General features: G+C 40.7%; 1 protein-coding gene across 2 annotated transcripts in view; it reads right to left on the minus strand.

The window, feature by feature from the left end:
• The window catches only part of GABRG3 (gamma-aminobutyric acid type A receptor subunit gamma3), a 712,386-nt gene extending 694,215 nt beyond the window's left edge, over positions 1-18,171 (minus strand). Inside the window, exons 1-2 of one of the 2 annotated variants that reach the window (XM_025437254.3) lie at positions 17,948-18,170; positions 12,002-12,150 (exon numbers count right to left, since the gene is read on the minus strand). In XM_025437254.3, the coding sequence (XP_025293039.1) occupies positions 12,002-12,150; positions 17,948-18,000 (202 nt within the window). In that variant the 5' untranslated portion in view covers positions 18,001-18,170. Of the gene's footprint in view, positions 1-12,001; positions 12,151-17,947 lie in introns of both variants that reach the window. The other variant, XM_025437255.3, reaches the window with a different exon arrangement.
• Positions 18,172-20,567: the final 2,396 nt, after the last annotated feature.

Here is a 20,567-nt window from a genome sequence, read left to right on the forward strand (position 1 = left end):
CAAGATTCCATCAAAATCCTAGAGGGGAGCACAGGCAACACCCTCTTTAAACTTGGCCACAGCAACTTCTTGCAAGATACATCTATGAAGGCAAGGGAAACAAAAGCAAAAATGAACTACTGGGACTTCATCAAGATAAAAAGCTTCTGCACAGCTAAAGAAACAGTCAACAAAACTAAAAGACAACCTACAGAATGGTAGAAGATATTTGCAAATGACATATCAGATAAAGGGCTAGCTAGTACCCAAGATCTATAAAGAACTTATTAAACTCAGCAGCAAAGAAACAAACAATCCAATCATGAAGTGGGTAAGACATGAACAGAAATTTGACCAAAGAAGACCTACACATGGCCAACAAGTACATGAGAAAATGCTCCGCATCACTTGCTATCAGGGAAACACAAATCAAAACCACAATGAGATACCACCTCACACCAGTGAGAATGGGGAAAATTCACAAGACAGGAAACAACAAATGTTGGAGAGGATGTGGAGAAAGGGGAATCCTTTTGCACTGTTGGTGGAGACGTAAACTGGTGCAGCCACTCTGGAAAACTGTGTGGAGGTTCCTCAAAGAGTTGAAAATAGATCTGCCCTATGACCCAGCAATTGCACTACTGGGGATTTACCCCAACGATGCAGATGCGGTGAAATGCCAGGACTCCTGCACCTCTATGTTTATAGCAGCATTGTTCACAGTAGCTAAACTGTGGAAGGTGCCTCGGTGTCCATTGAAAGATGAATGCATAAAGAAGATGCAGTATAAGGTATACAACGGAATATTACTCAGCCATTAGAACGACAAATACCCACCATTTGCTTCAAAGTGGATGGAACTGGAGGGTATTATGCTGAGTGAAGTAAGTCAATTGGAGAAGGACAAACACTATATGGTCTCATTCATTTGGAATATAAAAGATAGTGAAAGGGAATAAAGGGGAAAGGAGAGAAAATGAGTGGGAAATATCAGTGAGGGTGATAGACAATGAGAGACACCTCACTCTGGGAAAGGAACAAGGGGTGAACAAGGTGGTTGGGGTTACTGTGTGATGGGCACTGAGGGAGGCACTTGATGGGATGAGCACTGGGTGTTATGCTATATGTTGGCAAATTGAACATCAATAAGAAAATATTTAAAAAGTAAAATAAAATCCAAATCATACAAAGTATGTTCACTCACCACAATGCATTTTAATCAGAAATCAATAACAGAAAGAAAAACTGGAAAAATCTCAAGTATTTGGGAAATGATTATCAGACACCTAAATGAGCACTTTGCATGGGTGAAAGAAGAAATGAAAAAGGAAATTAGTAGGGTCTTTTGAATTGAATGTAAATGAAATAAAAAAAACTGAAATCTGTGGAATGCTACTATAGTATTGCTTAGTAAGAATTTGTAGCACTATACACTAAATTAGATAAGAAGGTCTCAAATCTATGACTTCATCTTCCACTTTAAGAAACTAAAAATAAAGCAAATGAAACCCAAAGCAAGCCGCAGAATGGTATTATACAGATCTAAGTTAAAATCAGTGAACTAGAAAACAGAAAAATAATATGGTTGGGCCCTGATCTCTGTATTTTAAAGAGATCCTCAGGTAATTCTGATATAAAGCCACATTTATAAACTTTTGGACAGACTTCTTTTGGAATCTCTTCAAGCCATGATATTCTATGAAACTATGATTTTCACATCTGCATTTGTCCCTCAAAAGTGAGTTAGTAGGATAAACAACCTAATCGATATGAGCACAGTAATACTTTATAAAAGGATCTGTAAGATATTTTTGATCAGGATGTTAATTACATACTGATGAAATGCTGACAGCTGAACAGAAATCTCCATATAAGGCAAAGCTTTTATGACAGTGGAGCTGCCTGCAAGTTCTATTTCACTACTGATAAGCCAGGCCAACACAGTGTGTAGGTCTAGGAACACAGTGGATGGAAGGCAGATGACATGTTCTGTCCTCTCTTTATGTGTCAGGTGTTTTAATCTACAATTCTTACAACAAGACTTGGATATATTTTTAATTATCTCATGTAGAGATAGTACCTACCAGTCAGTGACATTGTTTCTTGCAGGGAATCTGCTGGCAACTGGTGGAAGAACCCTTATTTGAGTCCATTTCTTTTCTCACTCAAACCCTCTCTAAAGCCACATAAAACTATTTTGCTCAGTTTCTGCAGTGGTAATGAATAAACATAAGAAACAGATCACTTGTTATTCTATAAACTGAACTGCATATTCAAATCAAGTCCAGACATTAGATTATTCCTAAGGACATGTGATCAGAGTTATTTACCAAATTACATGTTAAAAAGTACTTATACATTGAGATCTCATTATATGTCTCCTACAAGAAAAAATTATAGCCTAGTAAAAAATCATTTTAATGAACCAAACCACGGGCATATATTCTAATATAGCCTTGCCTTACACAGGCCTTAGGTAAAATGTGCCATGGTGAAATCCTAAGTGCGAAGGTATATGTGTCAAAGGGATCACTGCCCAAAATGGCAGGGATTATGTGGGGAAGCTGAGGTCTTAACCCAGTATCCCTTGGATGCTTTATTAGTCTCCCACAGAGATGACAGGTATAATTTCTCCACAAAATTTGTTCTACACCTCCCTATGCATTTGAATTAATTTGTGAGAGAATCAGTTAACTAAGTCTACAGTAATCCTTTTACTTTGAGCAGAACAATTAAGAATGTCTGTTTCCTCTCCTCCTACATCTGTTCTGAGAATGGAGTGAATACATTTGAATTATTTTCTGGATATACAGTAATTGTTGGAAAATGACAACTCACCCATCTGTATAGTAGGCTGTAGTTTTTAAGTGAAGACTAACCAAGTTAACCTAAATGTACAGTTGAGACATTCATCTGATGTGCATTAAGACAGGAAAAGATAGTTAGAAAGGTCATTGGAAAATCAGTGCTCAACTGAGGCACTTACATTGTGATCCATCAAGTTGCTGTGCTTTAGAGACCCCAAAATATCACACACCACACACCCTCCCTTCAACTCTCTCTTCCTCTGGCATACAAGCACCTACAATACAACACTTGTGTTTCATTCCTTTGGATTAAAACCTTATGTCTTTTAATTTTTCTTAAAATATAAAAAAAATCAGGATGAGGGACAGTTGTATACATCCATTTTAATCATATCTCAATACTTTAGATTGTACAGTCCTTCACACATTTCAAAATTCTCTCGAATTCTGTGATCCAGCTAAAATGCTCAAAACTCTATGGCAGGGCCTGGCAGGAGTTGTCACATTTATACACATCAGGAATTAGCTCAGAAACATAGGAGAGTTTTCTCTACCTTTCCACTGGCTACTTTGGGCCTCTCTCAGAGACATCACATCTGTGACCAACAGTCGTTAAGCATTCTTTTTATAGTTCTTTGTTACTCGACTATCCTCAAAAGTTTGCACTGAAAGATATTAAAAAGCAACATGATAAAGTGTGCTTTAAAAATTATACTTCAAAGCCCACTTGTTACGTCGTTTAGTTGTTTAACATTCATTATCCGCAACAAAACTAACTCCTGACTTTCTGGGGTCATATTCCCACTATTTTGTCATTGTCTCTCTCCCTTTCCTCATAGATGAAGAAGTGACCTAGAATGTGACCTAGAATGGGCAGGAGGTCCTCATATTGCACCCAGCAAGGAATTGGCTGGGTCACTTCAATACTCTTGAATCAGTGTCCATCTGCCATGGCCAGCTCTGGGAAGTGTGAAGAAAAGAAGCTTAAGTGGCAACTCCTCCAAGGAGGTATCCCCACTGAGGAGAAGGCTGAGATTCCTCTGCCTTCTGCCAGGAAGTTACAGCAGTGTCAAAGCTCACTTTATCACTCAGGCAACCAGCTTCTTTTCATGCTGGATGCTCATCATTCCACATTTAGAAGAAGTTTTAACTAAACTAGGAGTATAAGCTTTAGAAAAGCCTGGAAAAGAAGTCCAGATATGCAATCACCTGAAGAAGAGGAATGGAAAATTAATCCCCCTTGTCATGGATATAGCCAAGACAAGGTTATACAGATGTTCTGTCTAAATTAAATGAGTCCATGAGTCATTTCTATCCATTGGAGATATGTTCAGTGTTCATTCACCTTTAAAAGCCAACCAATAACCTTTTATTTTTCCCAAAACTAACTGTATTTGGTATAAGGTATCCAGATTATGGACAGGAAATTTGTATTCTGAAATACTCTATTTTCAGGAGAGTGGTTCAAATTTCTTGAAACCCTGAAGGGAGAGAAATTCACTCAGGTTCATTTCCTTTCCTTTTCACAATTCTCTTATAGAAAGTTTATCCTCCTCCAACCTTTTCTAGCTCACCTGACAAGATCTGTTCCTGAGATAAATGATACCCTGAATAACCCTGAACTAGTAAAGGACATAGGTGAAGTATTACTTAGAATGATGGATAGTTAAAGATGGGGAACTAAAACAGACACATCCGTAATTTAGAAGTTAGTTGAGGGGAGATAATAGCTGGAAAAATAGCGAGTATTTTTAAAACATAATGATCACAATTTATATTAAGAAAACCAAGTAGAGTATTCCGTGGGGATATATCACTGCTATGTGACATAAATGAGTCTGTTGGATTCCATCTATTTAATGTGGACAATAACAGTGATGAGCCATTTTATTTATTTCCTGATGTTGGATCTTTGTGGATGCAGTTCGACTATGTATATTGGGAGATGCCAATGTAAACTGATGCATCTATAGTTAGAAACTGGGAACTGTGTCCTGGGGTGGGACTCAGAAGATCAATTCCCAGCTGCAGAACTGTGGAAAGCACACAAAAGTGTTATAGAAGCTGTTTCATGGCTGCACCACATTGCATCACCGTCAAAATGTGCTACTCCTATTGTACAGATGAGAAACCAATGCTAGAAGAAACTCTGGGAAGACACTTGACCCATTCGGGCAGGGAGGTGAGCAGGGGTGCAGATCATGGAAGAGGGCTTCTCATAGGAGGTAAGAGAGTCAGGTGCTGGAATGAGAGCCGTGCAAATAGCAAGGATCCAGGAAAGTAGGAGGTTTGGTGTACTCAAAGCATATAATTTGTGAGGTGTGGAGTGGCAGGAAGTGAAAGCAGAGCAGTAGGTAAGGGCCAGATAGTGGCTTACTGCTTTCCATCATTCTAAGGGCTTGGAATTTATCCTAGGATTAAAGTGGAGTTTTCAAGGAATTTAAACTAAAGAGTGCCTTAAACACACTTGCCTTACTCCAAAGTGGAAATCTCAATAATCCCAATATTGACTCCTACATGCTTGTCTTCAGAGACCCTTTCCCCTTCACTCTCCTTCAGAAAAGCCCAAGCGTCTGCCTTGCTCCCCACAGGTTCATGATCCAGGGTGTGGTGCAGAGTGAAAGCACAGTAAATAGAGGCTGCCTGAGAGAGGGAGGGAGAGTAACAGGAGAGGTAACAAATAAACTGGTAATTATAGTAAATTAATCATAAATCCATATATAACACTGTTATGTGACAAAAGTTGATTGTGCCTTGAAGAAGAGGCATGATAGTTTAACAGGCTACAAGAGAAAAAAGTAATGAAAAAAAGAAATTCAGATTTTTATAAGAAATTGTCCTTGGGGCAGCCCAGGTGGCTCAGCAGTTTAGAGCTGCCTTCAGCCCAGGGGCCTGATCCTGGAGACATGGTATCAAGTCCCACATCAGGCTCCCTGCATGGAGCCTGCTTCTCCCTCTACCTGTGTTTCTGCCTCTCTCTCTCTCTCTCTCTCTCTCTCTCTCCCCCTGTCTCTCTCATGAATAAATAAATAAAATCTTTAAAAAGAAAAAAGAAATTGTCCTTTATTATTTTTTTTAAAGAAATTGTCCTTTAAAGCAGAATCCTCTAAACCATGAAAGAAAATGGTGTCTAATTCTGTATTCTTGGGCAGTTACTTGGTTTGAACATCAGTGAGTTGCTGGGTTCCGCCACTCAGACATTATTTAGCATTTAAATGAGACGGGAAGAAGAATCCTAAAATGTGCCAGGAATCCTGCAGGCTTTCATCAGGTCACTTTGCTGCACCAGGATCATGACAATGTGTATGGTGGAACCGTAAAATCATGAAATAAAAGAAGAGCATCCTGTTTTATGGTTTTATATTTAGCTGTTTCTTAAATCTCTTTCACTCAAAAACCACAGAGCCCTTCTGATAACATGAAGCTTTAGAAGAGTTGCCATTTAAAAAAATATTCTCTCTTAGTGTGTATTACACTTTCACAATTCCTTACATACATAACGGAAAAATAAAAATCTTAGAATTGTGAATTCTGCTTGCTTGTTCCACATGACAAAGCCTTAGTACATCCCCTTCTGAGTGTTTTGTTCTGGGCATGTGTTAAGAGGGATTCCGTGTTTTTGAATAGAATTGGCTGGCATTTTCTACAACTAGTATGGTGGCTAAGTGATCCAGCTATCTTCAGAGATCTGGGTGGGAAGCTTAGCTCACCCACTTTCTACCAATTTCCAATTTTCCACCTCAGAGGACAACTTTGGTACTGAATAGTACCATAGATGGAAGGTGCAGTGCTATATTATACCACAGGATATGCGAAAGACTAAAGTCATCTACAAGGTAAGAAACAAATCTTATTTATCTTTGTTCTAGGGTCAAGCACAGTGTCTGACAATTAATGAAATTAGCAACATCTTTTCAATCTTCTCTTTCTATATAAATGCAGAATTCCTGCACACTCTTCACACTGGAGAGACCCTTTGTATAACTATGAAGGGGGAGATGTAGTGACGATTGAATTTGTGAACCTTGTGCCATGGTAATTTAAATGTATTGCTTATTAAATAAATATCTTAAAGCTGGAAGTAATTTGGTTCCCTTCCTTTATTATTTGGAAAAGGCAACAGAAACATGTAAAGATGACATGACTGGTCCAAAAATGCACTGGACAGGCATGTCCAAACTTCTGCATACTGCACCACAAGGGTCTTGATGTTCTATGCCTATTGGAACCAGTTTAGTTCTATGTCTTACTACTGATAAATTGGACACCTGAGCCTCAAATTTGGAAGAACAAAGGAACAAGGTGGCTGGGGTAGCGTGAGAGTTAGTAAGCTGCTGGGCTCTGTTTGGAACTAAGCCCCATGGAGAAGAAGAAATAAACTAAAGCTTAGGTTCATCCTATGAAAAAATATGTTGGCCACAATCCCCATGGTCTCTGATCATCATCAAGAATATGGTACAGGCTTGTACCAACAACTGTATGCATTTCTCCCCTGGCCAATCACACTGTTCTTGTCTTGGTCTTGAGAATCTACTCTTTAATCTATCTATTGTTAACCTATCAAAACAATTGATAGAAAAACTAGATAGGAAATCAGCAAAGCTGTAGAAGAACTCAACAATACCATTAAACAACAGGATCCAATCCATTCAATAACAGTAAAATAGATTCTTTTCAAGTGCCCATGGAACATTCACCAAAATAGACCATATTCTGGATCATAACAAGTCCAAATGAATTAAACTTATATAAAATATATTCTCTGATTATAATGGGACCAAACTAGAAATGAGTAACAGATAACATGAAAACTTCCAAACACCTGGAAACTAAAAACACACTTGTAAATAATCTGAGTTAAGAAAATCAATCTCAAGGGAAATAAATACATTGAACTTGATAAAAAAGAAAATTAAATATACCAAAATCTGTGAGATAACAGTTAAAGCAGTACATAGAAGATAATTTAAAGCACTACTGCTTATATTAGAATAGTCTCATGTCAAGAAACTAAACATTGCCTCAAAAAAGAAGAGCAAAATAAACCCAAAGTAAGCAGGAAAAAAAAAAAAAACAAATAATAAAAGCAAAAGCAAAATTTAATGAAGTTGAAAACAGAAAACAATAGAGATAAACAATAAAACAAAAAGGTAGTTCTTCAAAAAGGTCAAACAAACCTCTAGCAAGATGACAAAGAAAAAAGAAAGATGACACAAATTACTAACATCCTAAATGAAGCAGGGGATCTATTATAGGGCATAAAGATTTTAAAGGACTATAAGGGAATACCACGAACAAGTCTACATATATAAATTGGCGGGGGTTTTTTATTTTTTATTTTTTTAAAGATTTTATTTATTTATTCATGAAACACACACACACACACAGAGGCAGAGACACAGGCAGAGAGAGAAGCAGGCTCCATGCAAGGAGCCTGATGTGGGACTCGATCCAGGGTCTCCAGGATCAGGCCCTGGGCCAAAGGCAGCACTGAGCCACCCGGGCTGCCCAGCATTTTAAAAGAAATGGACCAATTTCTTAAAAAGCATAAGCTATTACAACTTACCTAATATAAGATTGATAAGTCGAAGAGATTTATGTATATTAAGGAAATTAAATTATAATAATAAAACTTCAGAAAAGAAATCTCCTGACCCAGAGAATATTGCTGGAGAATTCTTTTTTTTTTTTTTAATTTTTTTTTAAATTTTTTATTTATTTATGATAGTCACAGAGAGAGAGAGAGAGGCAGAGACACAGGCAGAGGGAGAAGCAGGCTCCATGCACCGGGAGCCTGACGTGGGATTCGATCCCGGGTCTCCAGGATCGCGCCCTGGGCCAAAGGCAGGCGCTAAACCACTGCGCCACCCAGGGATCCCTGCTGGAGAATTCTATGAAATATTAAAGTTAACACAGACTTTTATGCAATTTTTTCCAGAAAACAGAAGATCAAGGGATACTTCTAACTTATTTTATGAAGCTAGCATTACCTGGTACCAAAACCAAACAGACTGTCAAAAAAAAAAAAAAAAAGGAAAGAAAGAAAGAAAGAAAGAAAGAAAGAAAGAAAGAAAGAAAGAAAGAAAGAAAGGAAAGAAAGAAAGAAAGAAAGAAAGAAAGAAAGAAAGAAAGAAAGAAGGAAACAAAACTGCAGAGCAATGTTCCTCATGAATAGAGGTAAACATCCTTAACAAAATATTGGCAAAAAGAATTCAGCAATATATAAAAAGAGGTTTTTAAAAAAGAGTATTATCAAACACATAACTATGTGGGGCTTATTCTAGGGATGCAAGACTGGCTCAGTATTTGAAAATCACTCAACCTAATCCACCACATTAACTGGCTAAAAAAAAAAAAAAAAAAAAAAAATCACATGATCTCATCTATTGATGCAGAAAAAAAGCACTTGACAAAATCCAACAGCCATTCATGATTAAAAAAAATAAAATAAAACTTTCAGAAAATCAGAAATAGAGGGAACTCTCCCAATTTGATAAAGAATTGTACAAATATATAGTTACCATTACACTTAATAGTGAAAGACTGACTGTCCTCCCTCTAATATCTGGAACAAAGCAAGATGTCCATTCACACCACTGCTATTCAACACAGTCTTGGAAATTCCAGCCAGTGAAGTAAGGCAATAAAATGAAAGACATACAGATTAGAAAGCAAGAAATATAACTTCCTATGTGACATGATGGTGTACACAGAAAATCCCAAGGAACCTATCAAAAAACAAACACATAAAAATTCCCAAAACTAGTGAATTTCAGCAAGTCAGAGGACACAAAATCAACATACAAAAATCAACTGTATTACTGTATATCAATGAAGACAGGTATAAAGACATTTTAAAATACAGTACCATCTGTAGTCACTCCCAAAATGTGAAATACTTAGCTGTAAATCTAAAAAATATATTCAGAACTTGTATACTAAAAACTGTAAAACACTGGATGTAAGAAATTGAAGCAGATTCAAAATGGAAAGGCATACCACATATGTGGATTTGAATACTCAACATAGTACAGATGTTATTTTTCCCAAACTAATAGAGACTTACCAGAAGAGTTTTTCTAGATATAGACAAGATAATCCTAAAATTAATATGGAAAGCAAATGGCTTATAAGAGTTAAAATAAGTTCTAAAAAGCTGTTGAACTAATCTACCCAATGCCCAATTTCAAGATTTATTACATAACTATAGTAATCAAGACTGTGGATATTGACGTAGTGATAGACATACAGATAAAAAGAACAAAATAGAGAACACAGAATATATATATACAGTGATAGAAGATCCAGATATCCATAGAGGAAAAAATGGTGGAGAGAACTTACCTCACTGATTTTATATAAAGACAGATAATTAGTTAAATGTAAAATATAAATTATAAAATTTTTAGAGGAAAACAAAGGAGAAAATCTTCAGGAACTAGTGCTTCATGAAGAGTTCTTAGTCATTACTCCAAAAGCATGTTCTATAAAAGTTTAAAAATCAATAAATTGAACTTCATCAATATTAAAACCTTTTTCTCTGTGAAAGATCTTGTTACAAGGATAAAAAAACAAGCTCCATACTGAGAGAAAAACATCTGTAAATTACATCTGGTAAAGGAATCACACCTAGAAAGAACTCAATAATTCAACAGAAAAAATGAAACAAAATAATCCAATTTTTAAAGGGTAACTAATATGAAAAGATATTTCAATAAAAAGGATATAGTGCAGGCAAATAAGCACATTAAAAAAGTTCAATATCTGGGGCAGCCCGGGTGGCTTAGCGATTTAGTGCTGCCTTCAGCCCAGGGCCTGATCCTGGAGGCCCGGGATCGAGTCCCACATCAGGCTCCCTGCATAGAGCCTGCTTCTCCCTCTGCCCGTGGCTCTGCCTCTCTCTCTCTCTCTGTGTGTCTCTCATGAATAAATAAATAAAATCTTTTAAAAAAAAAAGTCTGATATCTTTAACCAACAGGAAAATGCAAATCAAAACACAATGAAATATCAACCTATTAGATTTATACCTATTAGAGTAGCTAAAATGAAACACAGTAACAATACTCATTGCTGGTGAAGACAGAGAAACAGGATCTTTCATACATTTCTGGTGGGAATATAAAAACTCAACATTCATCATACAACCTAGTAATCATACACCTGGGCATTCATCCTAGAAAATAAAATCTTGGGCAGCCCCGGTGGGGCAGCGGTTTAGCGCCGCCTGCAGCCCAGGGCGTGATCCTGGAGACCCTGGCTTGAGTCCCGCCTCAGGCTCTCTGCATGGAGCCTGCTTCTCCCTCAGCCTGTGTCTCTGCCTCTCTCTCTCTCTCTCTCTCTCTCTCTGCATCTCTATGAATAAAAAAATAAAATCTTAAAAAAAAAAAGAAAAGAAAATCTTATTTCCACACAAAGCCTGTATACAAATGCACATAGTCATCTTATTTGTAATAAACAAAAACTGGAAGCAACAAAAATGTTCTTCAATAGGTGAATGGATAAACTAACTAGTATATTCCTGCCATGAAGATTACTTAGCAATGAGAAAGGACAAGCTCTTATTAATATACACAAGAACTTGAATGGATCTCCAAATCACTTTGCTCAGGGGAGAAAAGCCAATCTCCAAAGGTCACATACTGAATAAGTGCATGTATGTGACATTCTAAAGATGACAAAAAATACAGAAATAACAAATAGTGGCTGACAGGGGTTACGAATTTTGGAGGAGGGAGGTGGGTGTGACTATAAAGAGGCAGCAGGAGGGGTATCTTTATGATGATGGAACAGTTCTGTATCTACACATGATAAGATGACATGAAACCATGCACACACAAGGTACCAATGCCAATTTCCCAGTTTTGATATCTTACTACACTCTAATTGTGTGACACTGTACCATCTTTGCAACTTCCTGTGAATTAATAATCATTTAAAATAAAAACTTTAGGGATCCCTGGGTCCCTAAAGGCGCAGCGGTTTGGCGCCTGCCTTTGGCCCAGGGCGCGATCCTGGAGACCCGGGATCGAGTCCCACATCGCGCTCCCGGTGCATGGAGCCTGCTTCTCCCTCTGCCTGTGTCTCTGCCTCTCTCTCTCTCTGTGACTATCATAAATTAAAAAAAAATAAAAATAAATAAATAAAATAAAATAAAAACTTTAAAAATATATCATCACAGTATATTTTCTATTGGAATCACAAACATTGACACTCACTTCCAATATCTGGCCTCAGCTTTTTATCATATTCTCTCAGCAACTTGTTGAGAATAAGAGTCACATCGGTGTCTTGGGATTTTGGTGCTAAGACCCACTTTTGGTTTGATGATGAATCTTCATATTCATCCTCTTCCACTTTTCTGGACCTGTAATTATGGCACAAAATATTAGTTGTAGTAATGGCTCAGGAAGTATCTTAAGCTTGGCCCATGCAAGCACCACTGACATAAGTAGAAGGCCCACATTACTCAAAGCCCAATCAATAGATTACCTCTAAAATGAAAACAAAACAAAACCAAACAAAATTTAGAATGAATCCAATAGGAAGAATGCCACTGCTCTTAATATGTCATTAGGCTTTCATTAAATGTCACAAATTTATTCCTTGTCTCTGTTAAACTATACACACTATGATAAACAAATCAATGCCAGAAGATCAACCAGCAAGTAATCAGTCATGTTTGGATCCACCCTGAGAACCTCTGAAGGTCAAAGCACAAACCTTCCAGATGTTTGTCAGGTGGTGACTGTGGGACCCAGGAAATTTAACAAAATCCCCTATCCCTGGACAAGCAGAGCAGGACTGACTCTATTTTGGGCAGCACCCGCCTTGTGCTAACCTGCTTATTGCTTAGGGCACTGCCCCACCCTAGTCAAATACCAGGGCACACCCTAACCGGAAATCCGGCTCAGTGATAGGCCAGTTCAAATGGATACTTTAGGGTAAAATGTAATTCAATTGGCCACCTGCGTGTGGACCAACATGACTGTACAACTTTCTGCCTATCCCATTGGCCACTGGCCTCTATAACGTTGCTACGCCTCTTAGTCTGGGGTCCAAGTCCCTGCTCCGCTGCGTGGGGTATACTTGGACCCAGGATCGAGCTTGTAAATAAACCCTCGTGTGTTTGCATCGGTGTCGGCTCCTTGGTGGTTTCTCGGATTCGCGATCTTGGGCACAACAGTGACTTTATCATGCTGTTCCACCCCCTACTGCCAAGACCTCATTTTAGTTGAATATAAGAATATTTTTTGCAGAATCACACTCACTGAAATAGCTAAGCTGACTTTTGTGCTTCTTAAGGAGACTAGAATCTTCATTCCAGGTAGACGTGGGACATCATGAGGTGGTCTGCTTGGCCAGCACTTGTGTGGGGACAAGGAACAGAGATGGTGTTGGGTGAACACCCTCTGGCAATTTTATATGCCTCTTACAACACGAATGGATTCATTTCTTACAGAGCAGCTCATACAGACATTAAAAATTAAAATCTTTCTAGGGGCAGCCCCAGTGGCTTAGCGGTTTAGCGCTGCCTTCAGCCCAGGGCCTGATCCTGCAGACCCAGGATCGAGTCCCACATCAGGCTCCCTGCATGGAGCCTGCTTCTCCCTCTGCCTGTGTCTCTGCCTCTCTCTCTGTGTCTCTCATGAATAAATAAATAAAATCTTTTTTTAATAAAATAAAATAAAATCTTTCTAATATGTCTTAATCATTTGGCCCCTCAATAAATGGGTTGAGACGAACGTTTGAGCATCTCTGAGCTTGTCTCTTGCAGCAAGATAGCAGCCTCTCCTGGGTAATACACACTGACAGGAGTACTTGAATGGAGAAGCCTCAAAATGACAAACTAGTTTTCTTAGTGAGTGAGGATGAATCAACAACACAGCCATTTGGGCTTGAAAAGAGGAGAGTCTCCTGCCTTAAAGCAGTATTTCCAGGTGAACTTTCACTTACTAGGGCAAAAAAAAGCTTGTAAAACAACAAACAACTTCCCTATTTCCTTATACTTTGTTAACATAAATGTCTTAGTGACTTTTTTTCTTCACCAAAGAGAACAAAATATAGAATAGAAAACTGTATTGAGGTTTATTTATCCCGTCTTGGTATGAGCTCATTTCTGTTTAGCTTCCTAAACAGGAGCCAAAATGTTAACATCATCGTAGAGCAGTGGTGCTCTGGGACACAAGTTTCTTTAAGTTAATTTTTGGAATTGTCTAAATTATCTATAATGAACATGAAAGAAATAAAGAAACTTTTAAAGTTCATTATCTCCACATTGTTTAAATGCTTACAATCACATGTATAATATAATTACATAATTATCTATAGAGTACAATAATAATATACATGATTTTGTATAATATGTAGTTACATGTAGATGTCATATATTATACATATTATAGTATTTTTTTGAGTGTTAGTTAACTAGCCTTAATCTAGACTATGGCAGTGGCACATACTCTGGTCCTGATTGAATGTGTGTATATATATATATGTATATATATATGTATATATATATACATACATACATATATATAAGATCTTGAAAATGAGTATATAGCATGTGTCTGGCAGACTGGCTTCATTTAAATTTTTCCTAGGCTTATCTTAAACTGTAATTCTATTTCTTAAATATTTATTGGGTAGAAGGTTTAAATTATCCACAGAAACTTTAAATTGTTGTGAGTTTTTATTTGCACTAAACATTCACCATCAATAAAAACTTAAAAATTTGGGACACATTCAAGAAGTGCCATGCTGCGTTTCATTACATGTAAAACTGAACTTATACAAATAACACTATAGAATTTTAAATGTCACTGTAGAATATTTTATCAAAAATATTGTCAGGAATATTAATTTTATCATCTTGGGAAAAAGGGAGTAGATTGAAGCAGGTTTTCTGCAGGACATGGTCAGCTAAAAGCAATCACTGCCTGCAGGACCGGGCAATTCATTCCACAGCAAGACGGAGAGACCAGGGACAGACGGGCAGATCACCTTGGCAGATCACATACAACATTCTCAAGACTTGTTCTAACTGGGCCACAGTGCTTTCCTCTCTCCCTCTTCCGTCTCTGCCTCTTTCTCTCCCTTCTCTGTTCTCTTCCCCTCCCCTACCTTTCTCTCTCATTCCTTTCCCTGGCTCCCCTCCCCCGCCCCAGCACAGGCAGTTCACCAGCACAGACCAGACTATGCTCTCCATGCCCTGTTATTTTCTATTGCCCCGATGGTCACATGTAGAGCGACTGATCACACTAACTCTTTATCAGCTTTCTGTATACACACAGCCTTCGTTTTTGAAAAAGACTGAGCTACTTCAAATGCAGTTATTATAATGAGTCTAATTCTCCCTCTAGTGGTGATGAGAGGGTTTTCCTGAAATTGCATAAGCTTCTTCCTCAGAGGCCAAAGTAGGCGAGAGCAGGAGAGAGGAGAAAGGAAAAGCAACAGCGTCCTCTCCCACCCCTTCAGGAGGTACACGGGGACCTGCAGCGTGGTTGCTGGGGTGGGGTGCACTATGGCAAAGTGTGGTCCGAGATCCTCTTGTTTCCCTAGAGGCCAACACTGAGCTTCCCCCAATCCTAATCTTCTGTCAGTTTGCTGCAGGACTTCAGAGAATGAAGTAGAAGCTTCAGAGTGCTAGTGTCAAACCACCAGCCCCACGGAAAAATCCTCCCTTTGATGAAAACCAAGACTCCTCTCAGAGGACACACTGGAATATGAATAAAATAAGAATGATCTGCTTTTCTAAATTCTAAGTGGGCTATATATAATCATTATGAGTGTTCTGTTATCAGGATTGTTGGATCCTAAACACCATCACTGCAATTAGCTTTTTCTTAAAAACCAATTGGCAATGTATTGTCATTGTCAAATAATTGCTCAACCTTCAGATGTTATTTTCATGTCTTAGACCTTCTCTTCCATTAGAAGAACAAAGACATCTGAAGTATTTTTAAACATTAAAAGGAGCTCCTAAACCTCAGAAACCAGTTAAGTGTCTGCAAGGTATTACCGGGGTCCAGGCATGACTTTGTGTGTTGTAATGCGTAACAAGCTCATTCATGGGTGTCAGAATAGGGTGCTTTTCTCTCCATGGAGTTGCCAAGCCATCACCACAGAGCACAACTGTCAGAACCTTTTCCAGGGATTTTGAACACCAGAAAAGCAATACAGAGTGCAAACGAGGACCTCTCAGCATTAACAATAGTTTGAAAAGACGACACTGCACATCAGATTATTTTGCACATCTGTAAAACCCATTCAAAGAACAAAGACACTTTCAAATGAGAGGCATATAGCTATATGCTTGTTTAAAATTTGGATTTTTTTCAACCGATATGCAACCTCTAATATGAAGGCCAGGGAATGAAGCAAGATACAGAACACATTAAAACCATTACCTCTGCCTAGGTGAAATGGAAGGAGGAAGAATCCTGAGAAATTGTACATGTGTTTGGGAATCCCTAGAAACCCGGCTGCTTCATGTTAGATACTAAGATGTCCTCCTACTAAGCACATAAACTAATGAGGAAAATAGGTAATTTTCCTTGTAGCATGTTAACTAGCTATAAATCTCAATTATATGTAGTTAATTATCTATCTCCGAAATGCAGGTCACTTCATTCAGTTGGTAGCAACAGAAAGGTCATGTAGATGTGACTTCAGATCTAGATTATATACTTCAGACGTCTACATTATACCTATGCCATCTGCTTATCTCTCTGCCTCTAAACAGAGATACATACAGGCAGAATCAACTTCAGAAAGTGCATTTCCATCTCCTTCCCAGCTCTCTCCTTAGGAAGAAACTTGAGTTTAAAGGCCCAAGGAATACTATGCCTGGTTGAGGGAGCTGCCTTGAGTCACCAGTTGACACTGTCTCTGGCATACTGTTTGCCTTTCACACTCTCACCTCTTAGTGGGGATAAATGGTATGGAGGGGAAGGGGTCAGGGCTTTCTTTCTCAAGGCCAAACATCCCTGCCAAAAGTGGGGAGTGAAACTGGAAGTCTTTTTATGTCTTTTAAGATTTGTTATGTGCCTTCCTACTTCACAAATATGAATGGAAATCTAAGACCTGGCATTGCCTGCTGACACTTGCAGGGCTTTCTGCTCCCAGGGAAGCTCTCTAGCTCTCTAGCCTCCAGATCCAGGAAATGAAAAAGAGTGTTTTGGGGAAAAGGGTGTCTCAAGATTCTTGGGATGGGGATGGGGGGAGAGGCATGGAGCTACTCTGATTTCCAAAGTCGGCAGGCTCTGGACAGAGATCTAGTCTAGGAGACAGAGTTAAAGAAACCAAATCCAGAATATCTATTTATATTCACAGCAACAGGAATTAACCCTCTAGTTCCACTGCCCTTCCATCCCCACTAGCCATCTTCATCCCTTCCTGGAGAATTTCTAAGCTCCCATTAGCTGGTTGCAGGTAAGAGTATTTGGGGTAAGATAAGGTCTTACAGTTATCAGGCAAAAGCCTTATTATCAATTTCAACATGTGTGCTTTATGGGGGTAAGTGTGTATGTATGTTCGTGTGTGAAAAGTGGCTCATCTATTAGGGATGCGTGTGTATAGTGTGTGTTTGCAGGACCTGGGGAGGGGAATCCTTTCTGAGAAGTAGGGTTCTTTTCCTTGCTCCAGCCTGCTTCTACCTGCCCCCAGCCTGGATGCTCTTTGCCAGTGTGATCTAAACAAGGCAGCTAGGAAACCACGACTTCTGGGTCTTAGGAAATTCAGAGTGATGGAAATTATACAGAATGTGACCCGGTGTATGCGTGGGGGCCCCTGGAACACTTGTGTTGGGGGGGGGTAAATAGGAGGTAGACACCTTTGGTTCTTTATGACGGTGGTTTTCAAAACCCCTTAAAACAACCCGATCCTAAAAAGCTTCAGGAAAAGCCCATTAATCTCAGAGCCCCCATATTCCCAGTGGCAGGGAAGGCTGCAGCCGCCCAGCCTGGAGAGGTCGATGGCCCTGTGCCGGGGCGAGGGGACAGGTGGGGTGCGGGCCGGCGTCCCCTCTGCTCTCGGCCTGGCCGCAGCGGGCCCTGCGGCAGCCCCGCCGACGGCAGGTGCGCCCGGACTCCGGGCCCGCACGCAGCGCCGCCGCCGTCCGCCTGGCTCGGAGCCCCCGGGGCCGCGGGCCGGGCGCCACTTACCGCGCGTGCACGCCCCACGACAGGCAGAGGAGGAGCAGGAGCTCTGGAGCCATGGTGCGGTGGAGCGCAGGGAGGATGCCCGGGGCCTCGGGCCGGCGCGGCTTCCCCCGGGGCACGGGCCTCGCCTCCTCCGCCTCTACTGTCCCTCGCTGCCTCCAGGCCGCGGACTGCGGCGCCACACGGTCTCCCGGCCGGCGCGGCCCGACAGGTGCGGCTCGGAGGCCTGCCGCGCCCCCGACGGCCGGCGGGAGTGCGCGCGGCTCCGCGGGGCGCACCGAGGCCGCCGCCGCCCCCCCGCGCCCGCCCCCCGCCCCCGCCCGCGCCCGGCTCCGGCTCCGGCTCCGGCTCCGGCTCCGGCTCCGGCTCCGCGCTGCTTGGAGGCGAGAGCGGGAGCGGGTGGGCGCGGAGTCCCGGCCCGGCCCCTCCTCCCGGTCCCCTGCCCCCCTCCCGGGCGGCGGGCTCCGAGCGCGGAGGCGGGGGGCGCGAGGCGGCCGCTCCCCGCAGCGCTGCCCGGCGGCCCCGGCGGCCCCGGCGGGGAGGAGTTTCCCCGGTTACACGCCTGACAACGCGCTCGGCGAGGAAAGAGGCTTGAATGGGCTCAGGAGGGGGCGGGGCTCGGCCGGGAAGGGCGGCTTGGGGATCCCAAGGGAGCCTGGCACCTCGGCGTGGAGAGCGAACCCCGAGCCGGCCGGGGTGCAGTCGGGGCGCCCTCTCCAGCCGAGACGGCCCTCCCGCGCCCCTGACCTCCGATGGCCCGGCCTCCCGGCGACTTCAGCCGGGTGGCGAAGGAGTGAGACGGTTTGCTGAAAGCGCCCCTTCCAGGCACACGTCCTGCTAGGTCGGCCGAAGCCCTGGGCACGACCAGGACTCTGGGCGAAGTGGCTTGCTAGGAATGTTTTTCAAAAGCACTCTCAATGTGAAACATTCTAACACATACCAATAAACGGATGAAAAAGACAATTAAAGGTAGAAGGGAGACCTGAGCTCTAATGAAAAAATAAAAGACGTTGTGTGACTGAACCACGAAGAGAGCACTTCATTCCATGTACTTTCATTCCCCAAAGACTGAAAATTGTATTTATGGTTTCATTTGTAATAGTCACCCCGAAAGCTAGTGTGTCACCAAGTAAGTATTACAGTGTTAGCATAGTTTAGAATAAATCCACTAAGAAGTTTGCTTTTATGCTGCAAAAAAGTTTTTATAAAGTGTTTTATATTTGAACTACTATTGATAGAATTATGAGAGAGTGTGACGTTTCTTAATATTACCAAATACTTCATTTGTTTATAAAATACATAGAACAGTAAATTGGAGGTTGTCTGGTGTTTTCTTTCTTATTTCCAGTTCATCAACGTGAATGTAGTCACGAAGTGGAGTGAAGTCAGTGATGAGAGGATTAGTTGCTTCCTCGGCATCACCCTCTCCCTATCTCTCAGTGGCCTTGAGCTCACATGGTTCACGGCTTCCTGGGGCTCCTTCTGACATCCTCCTCTGCCTTCTACACGTCTCCAACTTAAGTGCACAGACCTCATTCAAGTTTTGTTTCCTGAGAGGACCCCCAACATTCCTGTATTCTGCCACTTCCAGAACTTCCTCCAGCTTCATGTGAATATGAGTCTTTATCATACTCTGCCTCAAACTCTAATTTTCTGTATCACACAATTGAACGCTTTATAGATAATGACTTATCATTAATTGCTTATAGAAATATGTGACATGTTCACATAGTCTTTAAGTGTGCTGTGAGAAAACTGCAAGTAAAGAAACAATTCTGACCCTCAATTTTTAGCACAGCAATAGGAATATAGGTACAAGTAACCAACCATCAGATATTGATAACATAAAGGGGCACAAAAAAAAAAAACATAAAGGGGCACAGGGCTGATGTGAAGGCTCTACGTAGATTAACTCATTTTTAAATTTCACAGCAATCTTCCTATTTCACAGATTGCGGGGGCAGGGGGGTACGGAGAAGTTAAGTCACTTCCTTTCGATCACACAGGTTGAGAACTGGAGGCTAAAACCTAAAGACGTTGGAGTCAGCTCCAACGTCTCAGTCCTCATTGCTATATTATACTGCCTGTCAGATGAGTAGGAGCTCAGTGAAAAATTGTTTGCCCTTTTGAGCAAATATTAGACTCTTTGCTCTATTCTTTATTATTTGAGCATGGGTTAAATGCTTACAAGTAGTTTAAAATAAAAAGAGACCCAAACTTGAGTGTATCTGAAGCCCTTCTGGCATTTGGAATGCTTTGCTCCACTTACTGGACTTAGTGGGTCATCTTGGTAGACTTGGACATTTTACCAAAAGCCCCCATTCTCATGTTGAGATCTGGAACAAAAATCTTTTTTCTTTTCTTTTCTTTTCTTTTCTTTTCTTTTCTTTTCTTTTCTTTTCTTTTCTTTTCTTTTCTTTTCTTTCTTCTTTTTACTTTTATTTTCCTTTTATAAGCAAACTGAGTGAGCTGAGAGGAAGGAAAATCCAAAATAAGCTTTCTGGGCATAAGCATAAAGCAAAATGCAGAGTCCAAAATATAGAATCTTCAAAGGACAAACTTTTCGACTTTGATTTTCCTCCTTTGCCTTTGACCTGAGGAGAGGGGAGTGGAGGGAGAGGTT

This window comes from Canis lupus, chromosome 3, assembly GCF_003254725.2.
Source record: "Canis lupus dingo isolate Sandy chromosome 3, ASM325472v2, whole genome shotgun sequence".
Taxonomy (NCBI): Eukaryota; Metazoa; Chordata; class Mammalia; order Carnivora; family Canidae; genus Canis; species Canis lupus.